The sequence below is a fragment of the Leucopleurus acutus genome (genome assembly GCF_964270905.1).
Source record: "Leucopleurus acutus genome assembly, chromosome: 19".
NCBI lineage: Eukaryota > Metazoa > Chordata > Mammalia > Artiodactyla > Delphinidae > Leucopleurus > Leucopleurus acutus.
In genome coordinates this window covers 33369381-33388916 of record NC_139161.1, presented here as the reverse complement: position 1 = coordinate 33388916, position 19536 = coordinate 33369381, and the positions used below count along the sequence as shown (strand labels likewise).

The following is a 19536-nucleotide window of genomic DNA, read 5'->3' as shown; positions in this document are numbered from 1 at the left end:
TTTGTCAGGTTTTTTTCTGTTCTGAAAGGGGACTGTAGTAAAATGTTCCTGTGTTCCCATTTCAGATGGTCACTTGTAACCTCAGAATGTCAACCTGTATTTTCTATTAAAAACCCTCTTTGCAAGGATCCTGCTACTCTGTTATAGTCTCAGCCTCCTCCTTCCATGCCCCATCTCTTAACATCTAGCAACCACTAATCTGTTCTCTGTATCTATAATTTTGTCTTTCCAAGCATGTTATATAAGTGTTATCATACAATATGTCACTGTTGGGGATTGGCTTTTTTCATTCAACATCCTTCCCCTGGAATCCATCCAGGTTGTTTTGTGTATTTATGTTGTTCCTTTTTATTGCTGAGTGCTTATAAAACTGGTGAAACCTGATTAAGGTTGGTGGATCATATCAATGAAATTTCCTGGTTGTGATATTCTACTATACTAACGAAAGATATAACCATTGGAGGAGACTGAGTGAAGAGTACAGGAAACCTCTCTGTATTATTTCTTACAACCATGTGTAGTCTACAATGATCTTAAAATGATTTTTAAAAAGCAAATAAAACAAACAAAAAAGCACCCTCTTTGAGAAAAAAGATTATAAAGCTCCTACAATGATAGCAATCTGAGTGGAGAAACTTGTTAAGCAAACTTGGTTGGATTTATTTTTCAACTTTAATTCCCTTTATGAGAATCAAAGAAATGGCCCGTGTATTCTCCAATGTTAAATTTTGCCCAAGTAACTGCCTTAGTTAAAGACAGCTTGCTTGGAAAAGGAACACGAAGACAGCCCAGTTGTCATTCCTATTTGCAGACAGCAGCCATTATCTAGTGATTCACTGGAGGTGAATGTAGCATTCTAAACTACCTTTGGCAAACAAAGATGTCTATTTCAGATACCCATTTCCAAATAGTTGTTTCTTTTTAATGTAGAAAAGTTCTTACCATTTTAAGAATTCTGAGAGAAATTTTATTACCCTATTGATACTATAGAACTGTTTTAATTGTGTTAGATTAACTAGACTCACAGAATTTTCAATGTTAGAGAAGTTTGGGAGGAAAGTGATCTTATTCTTCATAGAAACCTTTCAGTTCAATTTGATTACAGTATATTCTATATCAGTCGTCTTAGTTAGAACTGATGTTAGGGTTCTGGTTTCCATACTGTGAGCCACTTATTTTCTGGCTGTTCAGGGGCCACATTCAGCATTCTTTCATCAGTTGTTTCACACATGCCTGCAGTAACTTATAAGGGCAACTTGGCAAGGGAGATGTTTCAGCTTCTTTTATTTAATGCTCGTTTTGTGTGAATGCACTGTGAAAGCTAGATATACTTTTTACAAGGAGCTCTCAATCTAGTAAGAAAAATGAAAAATAGAGGAAAACCATCACTTCCTAGAAAGCACTTCAGAATAGGTGCCCTATTGGTGGTGAGTTGTCAGAGACATGATTGTATACCAAAGTAGGCATTACTCCCTATAATTTTCCTTATTTAACCCAAAACAAGCAAATATAAATCTGTAAAATTCCATAAGTCAGTTGCTAAGAGAGCACCTTTCCAGGGTATATTTTAAACATCTATGCAGATGCCAAACATTTTATGTTTCTTAATGTAAGAGCAATATATATTAACTTGGCTGACAAACTAGTAAATTTTACCCAAGGAGGAAGTAGTGATAAGGCAGTTGATACTATAAAACTCCTGTCTTGGCAGTTTAACCTGTGAGAAACACTTTCAGTACTCTTACTTTGCTGTGTGACTCATGACGTTGTGTTAAATGATTTATTCACAAACTACTTTAGAACTAAAACCAAGACTTCTCTAGTCCTACCTAACCTTACATAAATAAATCACCCTATTTGAAAATATTGTACGTACTTTGATTCATTGTTATCCGCATTAGATAGCAAAGATTGTCTATGACCATGGGTTTCAAATAAAATTGTGACTTCCATCACAATTCTTCATATTCAAGGCAGCTGATTTCCTGATATGATTGCTCATGACATTCTGCCACTCCTGACCATATATGCCCCTTATGTCATTTGTATCCCCTTCCCACTCTTGCTTTTTCTTCTTCACTTCTATTCTTAATCAATAACTGTTTTCCCACTTTCCCCACATCATTTTATAAGATATCTTTATATTGTAGTTATTGACCCTATATCTACCAAATCTGTTGCAAATATTTTCCCCTATATACAAATTGTCTTTCTAATTTTTTAGAAGTTTTTAAACACAGGTGTTTTTGTATTGTCAAATCTATCTTTTTTTGTGTGATTTCTCCCCCCCCCTTTTTTTTAACTTTAAAAAAATTTCATTTCTAGCAATTTCAGATACATATTTACCTGGTTTTCCTCCCATCTCTGTTTTTGTTTAGCCCACCTAAGAAATTACTCTGTTTGGTATATGGTATGAGATGAGTGTCTACACTTTATGCTTTTTTTCCAAATAGTTTGTTGTCACAACCACTCATTGTTATGTGGTATCTCCATTACCATAAATTAAATTCTCATATAATCTAGGGGTCTGTTTGGGCTATCTAATCTTTCCAGTTGCTTTGTCAATTAATATTGGGCAAATGAATGTTTTATCTAACTCTTCTTTGGCTAGCACCAACTTTTGTAATTTATATATGCCTTAAATTCTTGGGCCATGTCCCACGTTATTTGTTTTCTTTCTTTCTTTCTTTTTTTCCTTCTTATTGTTGTTTTTCAGAATTTGCTTACCAGTTCTCACTGATTTTTTTTCTTCCAAATCAATTTAAGAATCTTATTTATTATTTAGATCTTATTATATCTAGATTCAAATTTGGAACTCTTGTTCAAGTGCCATCAAAACAAGCAAAATTTGATAAAATTTTTTTTCTAACTGAATTCTCTAAAAGTTGATTTGGAAGGACTAAATTTCTGTTTTTAAACTCCAAACTTCAGATGAATTCTAAATATTTGATAGCTACAAAAGTAGCCTTTGAGCGGTACTAGGTTTCAATGAACAGGATATAAATTCTGATTATGAAAGGAATTTCTAATACTGTAAATGTTCTCTTTTGGTACATTTGTAACCAGAACTGGAGAAGTAGGAAAATAGTTTTTTCTTTTATGTCAACCATCTCTAAACCAGAAAATATGTGTTCAGGGTTAAATGTATTGTCAAAACAGAGTTTTAACTAATTTATATTTTGAACAAAGTTCACATGGTAAAATTTATTAGATAGATGTACTTGTGTGTCTGTCTTTGATTAGGGATTTCTGTTTATAAACAGAGATTGAACATTGTTTCTTTGATTTTCTTTGATGTTCAGAGGCAGAATTCAATTTTGCACCTTTTGGAGGATGAGGCAGCTGCAGGTAAAGAAGTTGACAGCTCTTGGGAGGGTTAATTAGAGATAATTATAATTTGATTGACCTGCTTTTCCTCCAGAAAGCTTAACCAAGTCTTCCTTTGCAAAGTTAGGATTTTGCTTTTTCATACAAAGTAAAGAAAATCTTTGTTTCTTGGATTGGCACATATCTATCATTTTTACTTTACAAAGGAGTGTCACCACACAAATCACAGAATCAGGGATATGGGTGGGATTGGAATGGACTTTCAAGATTATATAGTCCTTGGGAGCATGTATTTATTATATAAACTTATGGTGGAAAATTGTAAATTTTAGAGAAATATAAACTAGCATGCATAATTTTTAAATCTTTAAATTTTTAAATCTATTTAATGAAAAAGCAAGAAATAAAATTGTCAAACACAAATAAAGTGTAGCTATCTGTCCTTTTTCGACCTTGGTAGTCTTCATTCCACATGGTTTAGATGTAATCTCATTTACTTGATAAATACTATAAAAGGATTTTGTTTATATATAAAGAGAGTGTAATGAAATGATTTGCTTTTCATTATGTGGTATTTTTCATAGCATGGCTTATGGTTCTTACTGTAATTATTTAAATGAAATACATTTCTCAAATATTCCCATAAAATTGAAACCTTCCTGTGAAAACTTCTTACCTAATAAAGTTCTCTAAGGCAATTATTATATATGAAAAACAAAATAGTCATTTTCACTGTTTGTCCACTCAGTTATATCTCATATTTATGCTGAATGGAGCACCTGTTAATATCAGATAGGGTTTTACTCTCAGACAGCTTGTGTTCTAGTCTGGGCATTCAAGACCTTTTGACATTAGAAAGTTTGGGAGTAAAATACTATTTTAATGACAGTTCAACATAGCCATAGGAGATATTAAGTAGTATGTGATTAATTAAAGACAACAGATATTATTAAGAATAAAAGGAGGGGAAATCATTGTAAGCTTACGTGGTTTGGAAAGATTAGAGGAGGTAAAATCTGAAGTAGATTTTGAAGGATAGATGAGAACTGGATGAAGAAAAAAGAGGAAAAGTGCATTCACCTAGTGGAAGGAATAATGTGCTCAAAAGCATCTTGGAGGTGGGAGAGTTTAGTCTGGGAAATTTGGTAAGTGAATGTACTTGGATATGGTAGTCCTGTAAGAGAGTCAAATGTGCTAAAACTGGAAAGGTTGATTTGGAACAAATAGTGGAGAACCTTGAAGTATGGAGGTTAAGGATGTATTTATCATGTACCATGTACTTACCTAAGCAACATTTTCTCTAGTTACCTTAGGTTTGTTACCTAAGCAGTATTTCAGGAAAACTGATCCTTCAGAAGTATGCAGAATACATTATAGTGAAGAACACAGTAGGCAGAGTGATTACTTATGTGATTTTCATAGTACCTAATTGCGAGGTGTTAAAGACATGAACAGTAACATGATGGTAAGAATGGATATTAAGGAATGGTACAAATACATCATCAATGAAGAATTCACAGGTGCTTAATAACTGGTTAGGTATGGAGGTGGAGTAGTGGGATGGATGTATGCACGGAGACGGCATAAAGAAAGGGAAAGGAGAGAGCGCATATCAGAGACATATATAAAGTTCTGTGAATTCATTTTCTCCTCCAAGTGCATCGTGGTTAAGGGATGAGTTGTAGGTTCATTTTGTGAACATCTAGCAAATTACTTTGTGATCATCCATTGAGAGGAATATGAAACATATTTTAATAAATTTGACACATAAGTTAAGGAAACTAGATATAACTTGCTTTTAAACGCTTTCCTTCAACAGCCCTCTTCCTGCAGTAACCCTTAATCTTTTTCACAAGCTGTAATGGGACCAAGACCAAGAAGGGTTTTCCAATGAGTGGATGTAGGAAGCTGATAAGAGAAGTATTCTTTTGGGCTTGGTAGCATAAGTTACATTACACTAAAACATATATCTCTTTGCAGTCTCCTTTTTCTCCTGTCAACCATTGACATTTTGAAAGATTTACTGATTAGCTTAAAAATTACAGAACTTCTAAGTTTAGTGATGTGGATGTACTACCTAATTACAAATGAGCAACTGCAGTTAGTGCTTTTTCCTTCTACTTTAGGGAGCCGTTAAAAACTCACAACTAGAGGAGGAAAGGTTTTACATAATTGTTGCTAACATTAAAAAAGACATGTGCACATTATATTTCCGAACAACTATTTCAGTGCCTCAAGAAAGCCTTCAATCATTTGTTGTAGTCTAGCCCTCTAATCACATTGGTGATTATGAATATATTTCAAAAGCAGTAAAGATGAACAGGAAAAAAACTGTACCAAGAACTGTAGTGGTTTCTTTAACCCTATTGTGACAGTTGTTTTGATCTTATAAAGTAGGTGTTGTTATTTACCATTGTACAAATGAACAGAGTCTTGGAGAATTACAGAGCCAGAAAATGAAAAAAATCACATATCTAAGATTCTGAGGTATATCTCATCAAACGCCCGTATTTTTAATTCAATATCATGTTAATGCCTTAAGGGGGAAAAAGTGCTATATGTGGAAAAACAGATAATATATTGTCTTTTGTTTGAGCTTATGCTCCCCTTTGAGTTTATACTGCCCTTTGTTTCAACACAATCACATAGCTAACTTCAAAGTATTTGTAGCCTACAAAGATTTTCATTTGTTTGAACTATATTTTCAAAGAAGAATGTGGTCTGATCTTCCCTGAAGGTTCATTGTGAAATTGTGAGGTGGAAAATCCTGATTTTATAATAAGACAGTGTGAGTTGAAGGCATTTCCTCAGTGTCACTGAAAGAAAGTTAAGTCAGAGATCTGCCTTCATAATTCATGATTCCCTTCTAGTGCATTTGTTTGTACTGCTTAGTATTAAAAAGCATAATGTTTATGTTGATTTTTCTATTTACCATTACATCTTAGTTTCTCTTATTTTCTAACTTTCTAAAATGAATTAATCTGTACCTAATACAAAGTAAATCAGTGAACTGGCTCCCGCATTTACCCTGATGGGATTTCAGGCTCATGGTAAGGTACTTGGAAAATTCTGGCTCAATTGTTACTGACATAGGAGGCTTTACAGTTATTAGAAGACAGCCCAGGAGGAAAAGAAAAAATGGATTATGTGATCCTGTATTGCTAAATACGGTACACTGCTGCTATCTTCTCTTTACTGCTTCCTCTAAGAGTAGTCATTTCAATGCACTGATCTTTTAAACAGCCGTTCGGTGGGAATTGGGCTAGAACTTTGCTAAGGGGTCACATTTACCAACCTGACAATTATACATTTACTAAAGAAATAGCATGAATTTATTCAGCATCAAAACCTCTGCATCTTTTACCACCCAACTGCCTTTCACACCATATTGCCATCAGTGCACTATAATGGCTATATAAATTCCATCCAGATTCTTCTTTTAATTAACTAGTATTCTTTGAACAAAAATAAAAGTGCTGTTTTTATAGAGGAATAAAAACTGCATGAAGCGAGTGTGAAGGAGACAAATCACCAAATTAGTTATTCTTTATTGCAGCTATGGAGAAGTCTCTGTCCCTCCCTTTCTCTTCAGTAGCAATATTTTTTTTCCTAGCCTGAGTGAATGGAAAATGGGCAACAGTGTAGCAGCCTCGAATGTGTTTGAGTTTATTGTAATGACCACATCCTAAAAGCTCATGCAGGGCTGGACACTGATGATATTGTCATCTACAAGTGATTTGGTTTTTTAACATTTTCTGTAGTTGGTAGCCAAGAGCTCGAACTTTGTAACTATACTGCCTGGGTTCAAATCCCAGCTCAGCCACTTAAGTTTGCAATTCTGAGCAAGCTCCCTAACGTTTCAGTTTCCTATCTATTAAATGAGGATAATAATAGACATACCTCTCACAGCATTAGGTGGATTATCTGAGTTGATCCATGTAAAACATCTAAAGCTCTGTCAACACATACTAAGCCATTACCTCCTGTATGTACAGTCTAATGTGAAGTTGATCCTGCGCTGACACTGGTGACCCTTGATCACCTGGGCTGAACTGACTGATGTGGTAGTTAGGTAAATGTCCTTTTATTTCCTTAGATATTTCTTTCTAAAAGTACCTTTTATTACAAGACAATTACTTTTAAAAATAAGGAAGCAAAGTTATTTGAGTCAAGGGTACAATAGGCAGTTGGTTGGCCATGTCTCCATCCTGCAGCTGCTGCCAGATCTAGCTTTCTAAACCACTGTGTTCTCATATCAATTTCTGCTCAGAAGGTTTCAAGCCTTCCCCAGATCCAAGCACCTTTGCCTATCACGCCATTTCTACCAGAGCCCAGCCCTTTCCCTCCCTCTCCCCAATCTTTTTTTATCCATTGTGCCCCTAGAGGAAGCATCTACTCCAGTCAAAGTTGATCTATTTCAAAATTAGTCATTTCTCAAATGTACCGCATTCAGATTCCTAATTTTCCCTCTTCATTTGTTCACACTGTTCATTTGTCTAACATGTCCTACTCTCTTCCTCCACTTATCTAAGTCATACCTTCTGTTCTAAGCTGAGCCAAAAAAGGGAAAGTGTCTTTTACCCGCTTTGTATTTTTTATCACTTAACATGATTGTCTGGATGCAGTAAGTGCTAAGTAAAAGTTGTTAATGATGAAGAACTCTCCTGTTAGCTCTATTTTCAAACTACATTTATTTCTTTTATTTTTATAAATTTATTTATTTATTTATGTGGTTTTGGCTGCATTGGGTCTTCATTGCTGTGCACGGGTTTTCTTTAGTTGAGGTGAGCAGGGGCTACTCTTCGTTGTGGTGCGTGGGCTTCTCATTGCGGTGGCTTCTCTTGTTGTAGAGCACAGGCTCTCGGCACGCGGGCTTCAGTAGTTGTGGCACGTGGGCTCAGTAGTTGTGGCTTGCGGGCTCTAGAGCACAGGCTTGTAGTTGTGGCGCATGGGCTTAGCTGTTCCACGGCATGTGGGATTTTCCCGGACCAGAGCTCAAACCCAAGTCCCCTGCATTGGCAGAAGGATTCTTAACCACTGCGCCACCAAGGAAGCCCTCCGACTACATTTAGAATCTCACCACTTCACACCATCTCCACCACTGTCACCCTGTCCAAGCTAAAGTAAATGTAGCTTGCCTATCCCATTCCTCTTCTCCCTATTACACCCTTGCCTACTCCTGTGATGAGTTGTCTGCTCTCAACACAGCAGTGAAAGTGACCCACATAAAATTTAAGTCAGATCATACCACTTCTCTGCTCAGAACTCTCCAGTCACTTCCCCTCTCACCCTGAGTAAAACTAAAGTCCTCTCAGTGGCCTCCAAAGCCTCTCGAGATCTGCAACTCCACGCCAACACCATCCCTGCCCAAACCTGTGACCACTTTGCCCTCATTTCCTACTATTCCCTTCTTCCTGTCCCCTACTACTGTCCACTTCTGCCACACTGGCTTCCTTGCTGTTCTCTGAAGATGCAAGGCACAATCCTGTCTCAGGACCTTTGCACAAATTGTTCTCTCTGCCCAGAAAGTTCCTCCTTGGAAAACTTTCATGGCTCCATCCTTCCTGCAGTTCTCTAATTAAATGTCTTCTCAATGAGATCGTCATTGATTATCCCTAATTTGCTGTCTATCTTCCCAAACTTTCAATAGATTGTAAATTCTGGGGGACAAAAGGAGGATTTTTTGTCTATTTTGTTAGGTGCTCTGTCCTCAGTACCTGAAACAGAAACTAGCACATAATAAGTACTTAATAGTTATTGAATGTATGAATGAAAAATTGGCCCTTAAAAATATGTCCTAGGGCTTCCCTGGTGGCACAGTGGTTGAGAGTCTGCCTGCCGATGCAGGGGACACGGGTTCGTGCCCCGGTCCAGGAAGATTCCACATGCCGCGGAGCAGCTAGGCCCGTGAGCCATGGCCGCAGAGCCTGCGCGTCTGGAGGCTGTGCTCCGCAACGGGAGAGGCCACAACAGTGAGAGGCCCGCGAACCGCAAAAAATATATATATATATATATATATCCTATAGTAAAAATACTTCTAACCCTCCCTTAGGCTCAAACTAAAGCAAGTATCCTATAATAGCTCCCAGAAAATTAAAATAGCCACAGTTGAATATTAGCCATGGCAATTGTAGCAGAAAGTTCCATTGCAGAGAAAAGAGATTTCTGCATCAAGTGAAGAAAAAGAAGCGGTTTACATTATAACAAGTGCCATATTAAATTATATTGGTGTCCTGGGGGACTGTTATTGACCCAACACCACACATTTTTGAGAGAGCAAGTGGTTTTGCCCACACCGTCCTCTTCCTAAGGTGGAGAATGTAGCTATTATATAGTTTTGTTTTGTTTTTGTGTTTGTTTGTCATCTAGCAGTGGAATAAAATGGTGAAAAGAACATTAATGTTGGAGTCAGGTAAACCTGGGTTTAAATTCTGGCACTAGTATGTGTCCTTGCATAGGATATGTAACCTCTCCGAGCCTCTGTTTGATTATGTATAAAATGGTTTTTAATAATGCCTTTCCCTCAGTGTTGTTCTAAATGTTAAATGGGAGAGGACGCATGAATTACCTGAGATGTAACATGTGGTTAATAAATGTATTGTGAACATTGCATCCCATAGAAATAACTGTATATTTTGCTACTGAATTCTACCTTTTGGCTTAAATCAAAATGGAGAAGTAGCAGTTAGACTGATGTCTAGGAATAAGCTTTGGCTCCTGGCACTTGGACCACGGAGAAGCCCTCAACCCTATAAATCTCTCAGCAGTATCTGATGAAGCTGCAAGAGCCTTCCTAGAACATGAGCCTACCACCTGCTTGACTTTTGTAGAAGCCTACTCTTTTTATCTTTTCAGCTAATTCTTAATCTTCTATTTTCCACTTTCAATTCTCCTTTGTTTCTCTTATTTTCAAAATTCTATGCTAGATGTGTGAAGTTGGAGATTCCATACTGAAAGTTTTCTAAGAAATCAAGAAAGGAAAAGTAAGGTCAGGCAGCTACTCTGTACAATAAAATAATGTGAATATTAATTTTCAAATTGAGATGTGAGAAACATATGTATAATTGATTCACCTTTAGAATTAGAACTTCCAGGAAGGAGGAAAATATTTTGTTTAAACCACTGAATTGTTTTTACATGTTTTTTTTTTCAATGACATTATTTTTTGAAATTTTTAGGAAGCCAAAGCTGTGGTCGAAGAAACAAGAGCCCTGCGAAGTCGGCTTCATCTTGCCGAAGCTGCACAGAGACAGGCACACGGAATGGAAATGGATTATGAAGAAGTGATCCGTCTGTTAGAGGCCGAGATTACAGAGCTGAAGGCTCAGCTTGCTGATTATTCTGACCAAAATAAAGTAAGCAAAACAGTTCTCTCTTCTAGTTACCATGGTTTCCTTGCCGTTGTCATGTATCCTGTTTTCATTTTCTTTTCATCCGCACTTCTAAACTAGGTCAGTGTTTGTCTTCTATAATTCAGTGATAGGATGATGTGTCATGATGGGGGTAATGTGAAGGTTATGAGCCTCCGTTTATCCAGATAGCTTTGGGATGCAAAAGTATGTGCCCAAATTTATTCAGGTCATTGGTCAACATTGTACAGCTCAGGCACTGAGTCCTGGAACTATTTAACATTTAATTGATTACATTGGTTTCCTCCTTTTTCTTAAACTTGCTAATTTGTCCTGTGGGGATGGTAGGAGGAGAGTCTAGGGATGGGGTTTGCTCTTTGATTAGAGCACTCAAGGAAGTGTGAAAGTTAAAGAATTTTTTGCCCAAGGCCCAAGATAATTAATAGAAAGAAACTTGAGTTTGAATTTAGCAGACTCCAATTTCAATAGTGAAATACTGAATGCTTTCCAGAAGGCAATGTGAACTTTTTTTAATGTGAATTTTTTCATTATGTGATTTTTTAAGACATACTGCACTCATTGAATGGTCTTCAAAAACTGTAACAGACATTTTTACTTCACTGAAGTAAGGTAGAAAATTAAATAAATTGAAATAGATATTTTATAACTTCATAGAGTTCATTTATAACCATAGTGTTTATATCTCTCTAATACAGTCATCTTTCAAGAGAACATAAAACAAATTTGAAAAATTTGTGTGTATTTATTTAAACATAAAAGAGTTAAATACTTTAAATATACCAAGTAGAAATGAAACCAGTTTTAGAAAAGCAAAATACAGAAGAAAATCTGAAATTTTCTTCGGTTAGCTCTTAAGAATCGCTAATATATTTCTCACATCTGTCCATTTAAACCAATCCCAAAAGAAGGTTGACATTCCTGTCACCCTTTGATAATACCACAAGGCCAAGGGGAAAACATTACTTGAGACAGCAGAAATACTTAGGAATATTACTTGTATTTATTATTCTTGACCCAGTGTTTACATTCTGAAATCAGAGATATGTGCTTATTTCATGTGAGTAACTTTAACATGATTCTGAAAATATTTTGGGCATTTTCAAAACACTAAAAGTACTTTTTTTTAATAATAACTTGATTTACTTTTGGAGGGATAATCAAGTCTTTAAAACTACTTTTTAAATAATATAACATTCAAGGAGTTCACATGAATTTATTCATTTTTTTAAAAGCATAAGTTATTTGCTATTCTTTCTTCCAGCTCCTAGCTGAGAAACGTTTTTGTCCTAAGTCGTGTAGTAATATAATTAATTCAGTTCTTCTCTTTTTTAGCATAATGGTGTCTCATGCCATTCCTCTTAACAAAATCCTAAACTAAACCATTAACCTGTCTCTGAAGATAATCTTTTTTTTTTTTTCCCCAAAGAGGAGATGTTATACATGAGCATCTTAACATTTTCCAAACCCAATACCAGTGGAGAAATAGAAGGAAATTTGTTTTTAATTGTTTGAGATTGCTTGAAGAGACACTGACCAAGATACTACAGGATTCAGATTCAATATTCATTTTTAAGGCATATTCTTTTTGTAACAATATTATTTTTCTTACAAGTTTTCCCTTATATTATCTCTATATTTACTTATTTCCCTTTTTTTTTTCACCTTCAGCTTAAGAAATAAAACTTTACCAGTACCTTCGAAGACCCACAATATCCCTTTCCAATTGCATCCCCCTCCCTCACCCTCATAGGTAAACAAACCACTTTCCTGGATTTAGTGTTAAACATTTTCTTGATAATTTTGCTACCTATGTATATATCCCTTAACAATATGTTGTTTAATTTTGCCTGTTTGTCAACTTTATGTAAATAGAAATATACTACTTTTATTGTTCCAACTTGGTTTTTCACTCAAAATTTTGTTTTTGTGATTCATCTATTTGAAGTTTATAGCTAGTTCATGTCTTTTCATTGCTTTTTTGTACTCAATTGAGTGGATATATTACAGTATATTTGTCCATTCTGTATTTGATGGACAGTCCAATCGTTTCAGTTTTCTTCTGTTATGAACAATGTTGCTGAAAACAGTTTTGTACATATATCCTGCTCCACATGTGTAACAGTTCTCTTGGGTTCATATCTTGGAGTGGAATTGCTAGGTTGAATGGTGATTGTATGATCAACTTTACTAATTACAATTAGGCAATTCCTAATTGTTTTTGAAAGTGTTTGAACCAATTTTACTCCCAACAGTAATGAATGAGAATTACCGTTTACCCCAAATCCTTGCTGATGCTTGCTTTCTTTTACTTTTAATTTTTATCAAACTGTTAGGTGTAATAAGTGTATCTCATTGTGGTTTAATTTGAATTTCTCTAATGATTTTGAGCTACTGATGTGCTGGGACCAGCTGGTACTAGTTTATGAGAGCTGACTGTGTGCATTTCTTCTTAACTGCATGTTCAACACATCATGTTGTTAGCTTGAAATCAGCCATGGTGGGGTTATTTACACCCCCAAATGCAATAAACCAGGGCTTTGCCCCTTGTCCCAGATAGTCAGTTGAGTTAATATTTATGCACTTATTAGGCATTTGTGTTTCTATGTGAAATGCTTCTTCATATCTTTTAACCATTTTCCACTGGGTTATTTGTCTTTTTTATATTCACATGTAGTGATTGTTTGTATGTTCTGGTTACTAACCTATCTTATATTTTATGTTGTAAAAATCCTCTCTGGAATTTATAGCTTACCTTTTCACCCTCTGGTGAAATGAACAGGTGTTATTTTCAAGTAATCAAACTTTTCAGTCTTTTCTCTCATGTGTCTTTCCAGAAGTCCTTCCATTCCCAAAGATATTTTTATATTTGTCTCTAAAAGTTTTAAAACTTTGATCCTTCTGTCATGGTTTTATGTCATTGTATAAGGTGGGGATTCATTTCATTCTTTCTTTTTTATCCTAAGTGAATGACCAACTATACCAGCACCGCTCATTCAAAAGTCTCTTTTACTCTAAATCTTGATCCGATCAACCTGTCTAGTTCTTTTTCTTTAAAAGTGTGTTGGCTATATAACCCTTTGATCTTTTATATGTATTTTAGACTCAGATTATAAATTCCATCAAAAGAAATTAATACGATTGCCATTTTTACTGAAAATGCTTTAAATATATAATTTGGGGGAAATTTACATATTTATGATTGTGTCTTGATTCATAAACATCATTGAGGAACAGAAAGGTTAATTGCATGTGACCAGAGAATCTAGTCTATAGATAACTCCAGAATTCATTGATGGTTGCTTCATGGCTTACTGTCTGACCAATATTTACAAATATTCAAAGAGAGCTTGAAAAGAATTCTGCAATCATTTGATGTGTTGTTTTATATAGTCCACCAGATCAGGATCATTAATTGTGGGGTTCAATTCTTCTCTAGTCATATTAATTTCTTTGTCAGGGAATAGGTTAAAATTTCCCTTGTGATTACTTTTTAAAATTTTCTGTATATATTTGAAGTAATGTTTTTAATTGCATACAAGCTTAGAATTATGTTATCATCCTTTTACGAAAATGTTGTGACTCTTCAATCTTCTTTCCCCCTTAATGCTTATTTTTGATTGATATTAAAATAGTTATACCACCTTTCTTTTGGTATCTACCTATGTGTTTTTTCCATCCTTTTACTTTCAACTTTTCAGTGTCCTTATATTTTAATTGTGTCTATGATAAACAACTGGTAGTTGGATTTTTTTCCCCATTTTACTGATTTTTGACCTTTAATTGGAAAGGTCTTTCCATTTACATTCTTATTCGCAAATGCACTTGGCTTCATTTCTACCCTTTTATTTTGTGCATTTTATTTGTCCCATGTTTTCTAGTTGTTTGTCATTTTTTGCCTCCCTTTATTTTTTTCTTTTTTGGATTGGGTCAGACTTCTCCTGTGTTCCCCTACTCCCATTTCATTTAGTTTACTCTGCTAGTTTAGAAGTTAGACACTTGGTTTCTAATTTTTAAAGATTATATTAGAAATGTTAACATTCTATTTTAACTTAAATTATAAAACTAATCACTGGCTTTCTACTTCTTCTAAATATTGTAAGGACTTTAAAACATAAATCCAATCATCCCTTTCTGCTTAATTTCTATTAACTAAGTATTTTAGTTCTTTCTTGACTTTTAACATCATAAATTAGATACTATTACAGTTTATTTTGTGCAGTCAACCTTCATTTAGATAGACCTCCATGTTTATCATTTTCTTTGTTCAACATTCTTCCTTTCATTTGACATCCTTGCTAGAATTACTTTCTTTTTTCCTGAAATACATCTTTTAGAAGTTCATCTTTTAGAAATAGTGAGTATCTATTGGTAATAAACTCTATTTTTGTTTGTCTGGAAACTTCTTTTTTGACTCTTGTTCTTGAAATATATTTTTTTGCTACATTTAGATTGTTAAATCGGCACTGAATTTCTTTCAGTGTTTTTATTCCATGGTTGTGATATCAGATGTCAGTCTGTCGTTTGTTTGCTATCTGTTGTTTCTTTTTAGATGATTTTATCTTTAGTGTTCAGCAGTTTGACTATGATCAGTCATGTGTTCACTTATTTTTATTTATATTGCTTGAGATTCATGGAATGAGGTTCCTGATCTGAGGAACAGTGTCTTTCACCATTTCTGAAAAACCCTAAGCTTTTATCCTGACCTATTCCTCTTTCATTATTTCTAGTCTGTCTTATGTAATTCAGATTGGATGTATGCTAGATCTTCTTCCAGTTATTTTTTCTCTTTTCATATTTTCCATTTTTATTTTTATGCTCTATTATGAGAAGTTTCTTTACCTCTGCCTTCCAGTTCACCCATTCTCTTTTCATCTGTATCTAATTGGATAGTAAATGCATAAATTGAGTTTCTAATTATTACTGCTTTTTTTTTAACATCTTTATTGGGGTATAATTGCTTTACATTGTTGTGTTAGTTGCTGCTGTATAACAAAGTGAATCAGCTATACATATACATATATCCCCATATCCCCTCCCTCCTGCATCTCTCTCCCACCCTCCCTGTATTTTTACTTTTCAGATCTATTTCTTGTGTCACCTGGATCTATTTTGATAGTTTCTTGTTTCTTTATTATGCTTTAAATTCTTAATTTTTAAAACATATTAAACATAACTTTATATTCTGTATCTGATCACTTCAGTAGCTGCTATCTCTATGGGTTTGATCCTATAATGTGTTTCCTTCAGCTGACTTTTCATCCATAGTAGCTTATTTGCTGAGATCATGTGCTTTTGATACATTAAATGTAGGCATTCTTTGATGTCTGAGTTTAGCAAATAACCCCACTAGAGAAATTTTTTGTTGGCTTTTACCAGCCAGGGACCAATTTAAACTAAATTTTCAGCTTATGAATGTACAGACCACACAGGTAATATAAATTCTGACCTGGAACCTGCATGAGTTGGGGGACTGTGGTTGCCAATTATTCGGGGGACACTTTTTTAACCATTCACCAGAGGCAAAATCAAAAGTTTTGTTTCTCCCTAATTCACCCATTAAAGTTCTCCTGTTTGTCATTTGTGCCTGATGAAACCCCAAACTATAGGCCTCCAAGGATCAGCAAATACCCTGAGATCAAATTGTGCTACAGTGTACTCTAACTTCAGTGGGTTCACTCAGCATTGCTATTGCTTATCTTCATGAAATTCCTTCACTTTTCCTGGAATTCTTTTACTTCCCCGTCAGCTCAGCTTTACATTGAGTCATATTACATTAAATATTTATGTATAGGGCTTCCCTGGTGGCGCAGTGGTTGAGAGTCCGCCTGCCGATGCGTGGGACGCGGGTTCGTGCCCCGGTCCGGGAAGATCCCACATGCCACGGAGAGGCTGGGCCCGTGAGCCATGGCCGCTGAGCCTGCGCATCCAGAGCCTGTGCTCCACAACAGGAGAGGCCACAACAGTGAGAGGCCTGCGTACCGCAAAAAAAAAATATATTTATGTATATCTTCAGCATGTTGGATTGTGCCACACTAATAGGGGTTTCCGTCAGCCTCTGGTAACCATGTTGTCAAGAAATGCCATGAACTAATTAAAATGTATTTTAATAAAAGAATATAATATAAACTAATTAAAGTGTATTATATATAACATTATATATAATAAATGTATTATTATATAACTTTTATTAAAATAAAAGTTATTTGTAGTTTATCTTAAAAAGTTTGCAGCATTCCTGTGCAGTTTAACTTTTAAAAATATGCAATTAGTTAAGTACCCCCCAAAACAAGAAGATATGTACAAGAAGAGAGAAAATAAATGATATAGTAATGTTGGATATTAGTTAATAAAAAATGAAAATAGGAGCCACTAGTATAAAATTGAAGAAATGTATAATATGTTCCTTTTGATATCTCTGTCCAGGAAAGTGTTCAGGAGTTAAGAAAGCGAATCACAGTACTTGACTGCCAATTGCGAAAATCAGAAATGGCTCGAAAAACTTTTGAGGCATCCACTGAAAAGCTTCTTCATTTTGTAGAGGTAAATTTTCCTGTTACATCACTTTATGTCCATTTTTAAGAAATGTATAGACAACTGACATACAGGTAAATGTCATGGCGTTTGATGGCTAGTGAAATATTCTCTGGGCTCAAAACAGCAATGGTGACTTACAGTCAGATTTTAAATTGCTTAGATAATGAAAAGACCAGCTAACATACAGATTAAGAGAAATAATTGAGACAAGGTAATATGATCCCAAATATATACTATGTTTTAATGAACACTTTCTTAACTTTTGATATTATGTAAACATTAGTTGATAACTACCCTATAAAGAAATGTTTCTCTGTGTATTATAATTCTGAGTAGAATTGTATGTTAATGTAATTGATTTTTTCCCCTATATAATACCTTTTTAATCATATGGGTGGAGGGGGTTATAAATATTATTTAAGCAAGAGAAAACATTTTAAAAAGCTATCAAAGTTACATTATCACCTTCACTCTCTTGTTTGTCTCTAGGCTATTCAAGAAGTGTTTTGTGATAATTCTCTTCCTTTGTCAAATTTAAGGTAAGAAAATTTAAGTGCTTTCTGCAGAGTATGGCCACTGATTACATTCTTCATCTGGTACTTGTGCTAAAATACTAAAATCTTTTAAAGTCTTAAGATAGTCAAAGCAATTTTTTTCCTTTTATAAGGACTACCACTAGCAATGTAGTTCTACTTCTAGCAACGTATGCTTGCAGAAACATAGGAAAACTCCACCCTTTTCCGTGAAAACAGCAGTTCAATAAATGAAGATGATTCATTATATTTTAAGTTTCCACATAGCATTTTTGAATTTAGAAAAATATGGTAGTGCATGGTAGTACATATGGTAGTACACCTTTAAACTCATTTTAATGTAATACTTTATTTCTTCAGGTGAAATCTGATGTTTTTATTGTTATCTATGCTGCTTATGATGTAAAATAATTATGTGAATACCATGATGATTATTTTCAGTATGATGTTAAAATACTCAGCAGTCAGATTCCGCTTATATGGGTTAGACATGTCCCAAACTCCCACCACCCAAGGTTTCTTTGTGACCTTGAATAATAATTCAAAAGCTTTGGTATTAAAAATGACTATTTAAAAGCCAGAGCCTGCCCTTGCAGGTTCACAGAACAAAAGTAACTTTAAAAAGCAACATTAATATATGTAACTGAATCACTTTGCTGTACCCCTGAAAGTAATACAACATTGTAAATCAACTATACATCAACTTTAAAAAAAAAAAAGCAACATTAAGCAACTTTTTGCTACATCTTGGAAAGTTAAACACTAGTAAAATTTGGCTCAGTCTTTTTAATATACTATATCATCTGTAATGGATGTTGGCCTTGGTATTCTACACGGAATAAAGGCTCTGTATTTGAATTTGAGAATTGATGCTTTAGTTTCTCCTTGTGAATTAATACTATAATGCTTAGGAAGATGGATTATAAGTAATGATGGCTTTGTCATCAGCTTAAAATTGTCTCTTTTCAAGTAAAAGTTTCAGCATAATGGTAAAAGTAAAACCTTGCATTTTAATTGTATCAGAATGCATTCATTTCAGGTGACTTTTGCATTTTTTAAAAGTGGTATAAATGCTCTAGGCTTTTTTACATTTAGGGATAGCAAATGGAAGAGTTTAAGAGAGAATTTCAGGAGCAAGTATACATATTGAATTTATATTTAATATTACTAGAAGTAGTAGTAAATGTCTCTTTAATAAATTTATGTTTAAGTGCTTAATTTAAGTGTTTACAAAACTAAATAAAAGGTCAAATCATGTTAGCATAACACAAGCACTCACAAAATAAGCCAAACAAATGATTTAGGAGGAAGCTATCCTTCTATCCCTTCCTCCTTATGTATAAGGTAAACCTAATTTTTTAAATATGCCTATTTATTATATAATAAAGAATTGAAAACAGAAATATTATTTTGTGGGAATTATTTCGATTATGGCTACAAGAATACAATGTTCCCAGAAATCAAAAATTTTTGTACAATTTCATAACTATGAAGAATTCAGACTTAGCAAACTTAGATATTATTCATTGTGTAATAAGTTTAGCTTTATTTTATTGCTTCCATAGTGAAAGAAGAGCTATGTTAGCTTCCCAGATGTCCCTCACACCACTGGGAAGGAGTGGACGTAACATCCCAGCAACGCTGGCACTTGAATCTAAGGAACTTGTTAAATCTGTCCGAGCCATACTTGATATGGATTGTAAGTTTTCTGCATTTTTTTCATGCGCTTAAAAATAACTTATTTAGCAAAACAAAAGAAGAAAATTTCAAGT

At 34.5% G+C, this 19536-nt stretch overlaps 1 protein-coding gene across 3 annotated transcripts in view; it reads left to right on the top strand.

Annotated features, from left to right (window-relative positions):
• STXBP4 (syntaxin binding protein 4) overlaps positions 1-19536 on the top strand; it is a 180548-nt gene that overhangs the window by 97488 nt on the left and 63524 nt on the right. For all 3 annotated transcript variants that reach the window (XM_082861201.1, XM_082861200.1, XM_082861202.1), the window contains 4 exons: positions 10506-10682; positions 17121-17237; positions 17721-17770; positions 19330-19463. In XM_082861201.1, coding sequence (XP_082717327.1) covers positions 10506-10682; positions 17121-17237; positions 17721-17770; positions 19330-19463 — 478 coding nt within the window. The remainder of the gene's footprint in view (positions 1-10505; positions 10683-17120; positions 17238-17720; positions 17771-19329; positions 19464-19536) is intronic.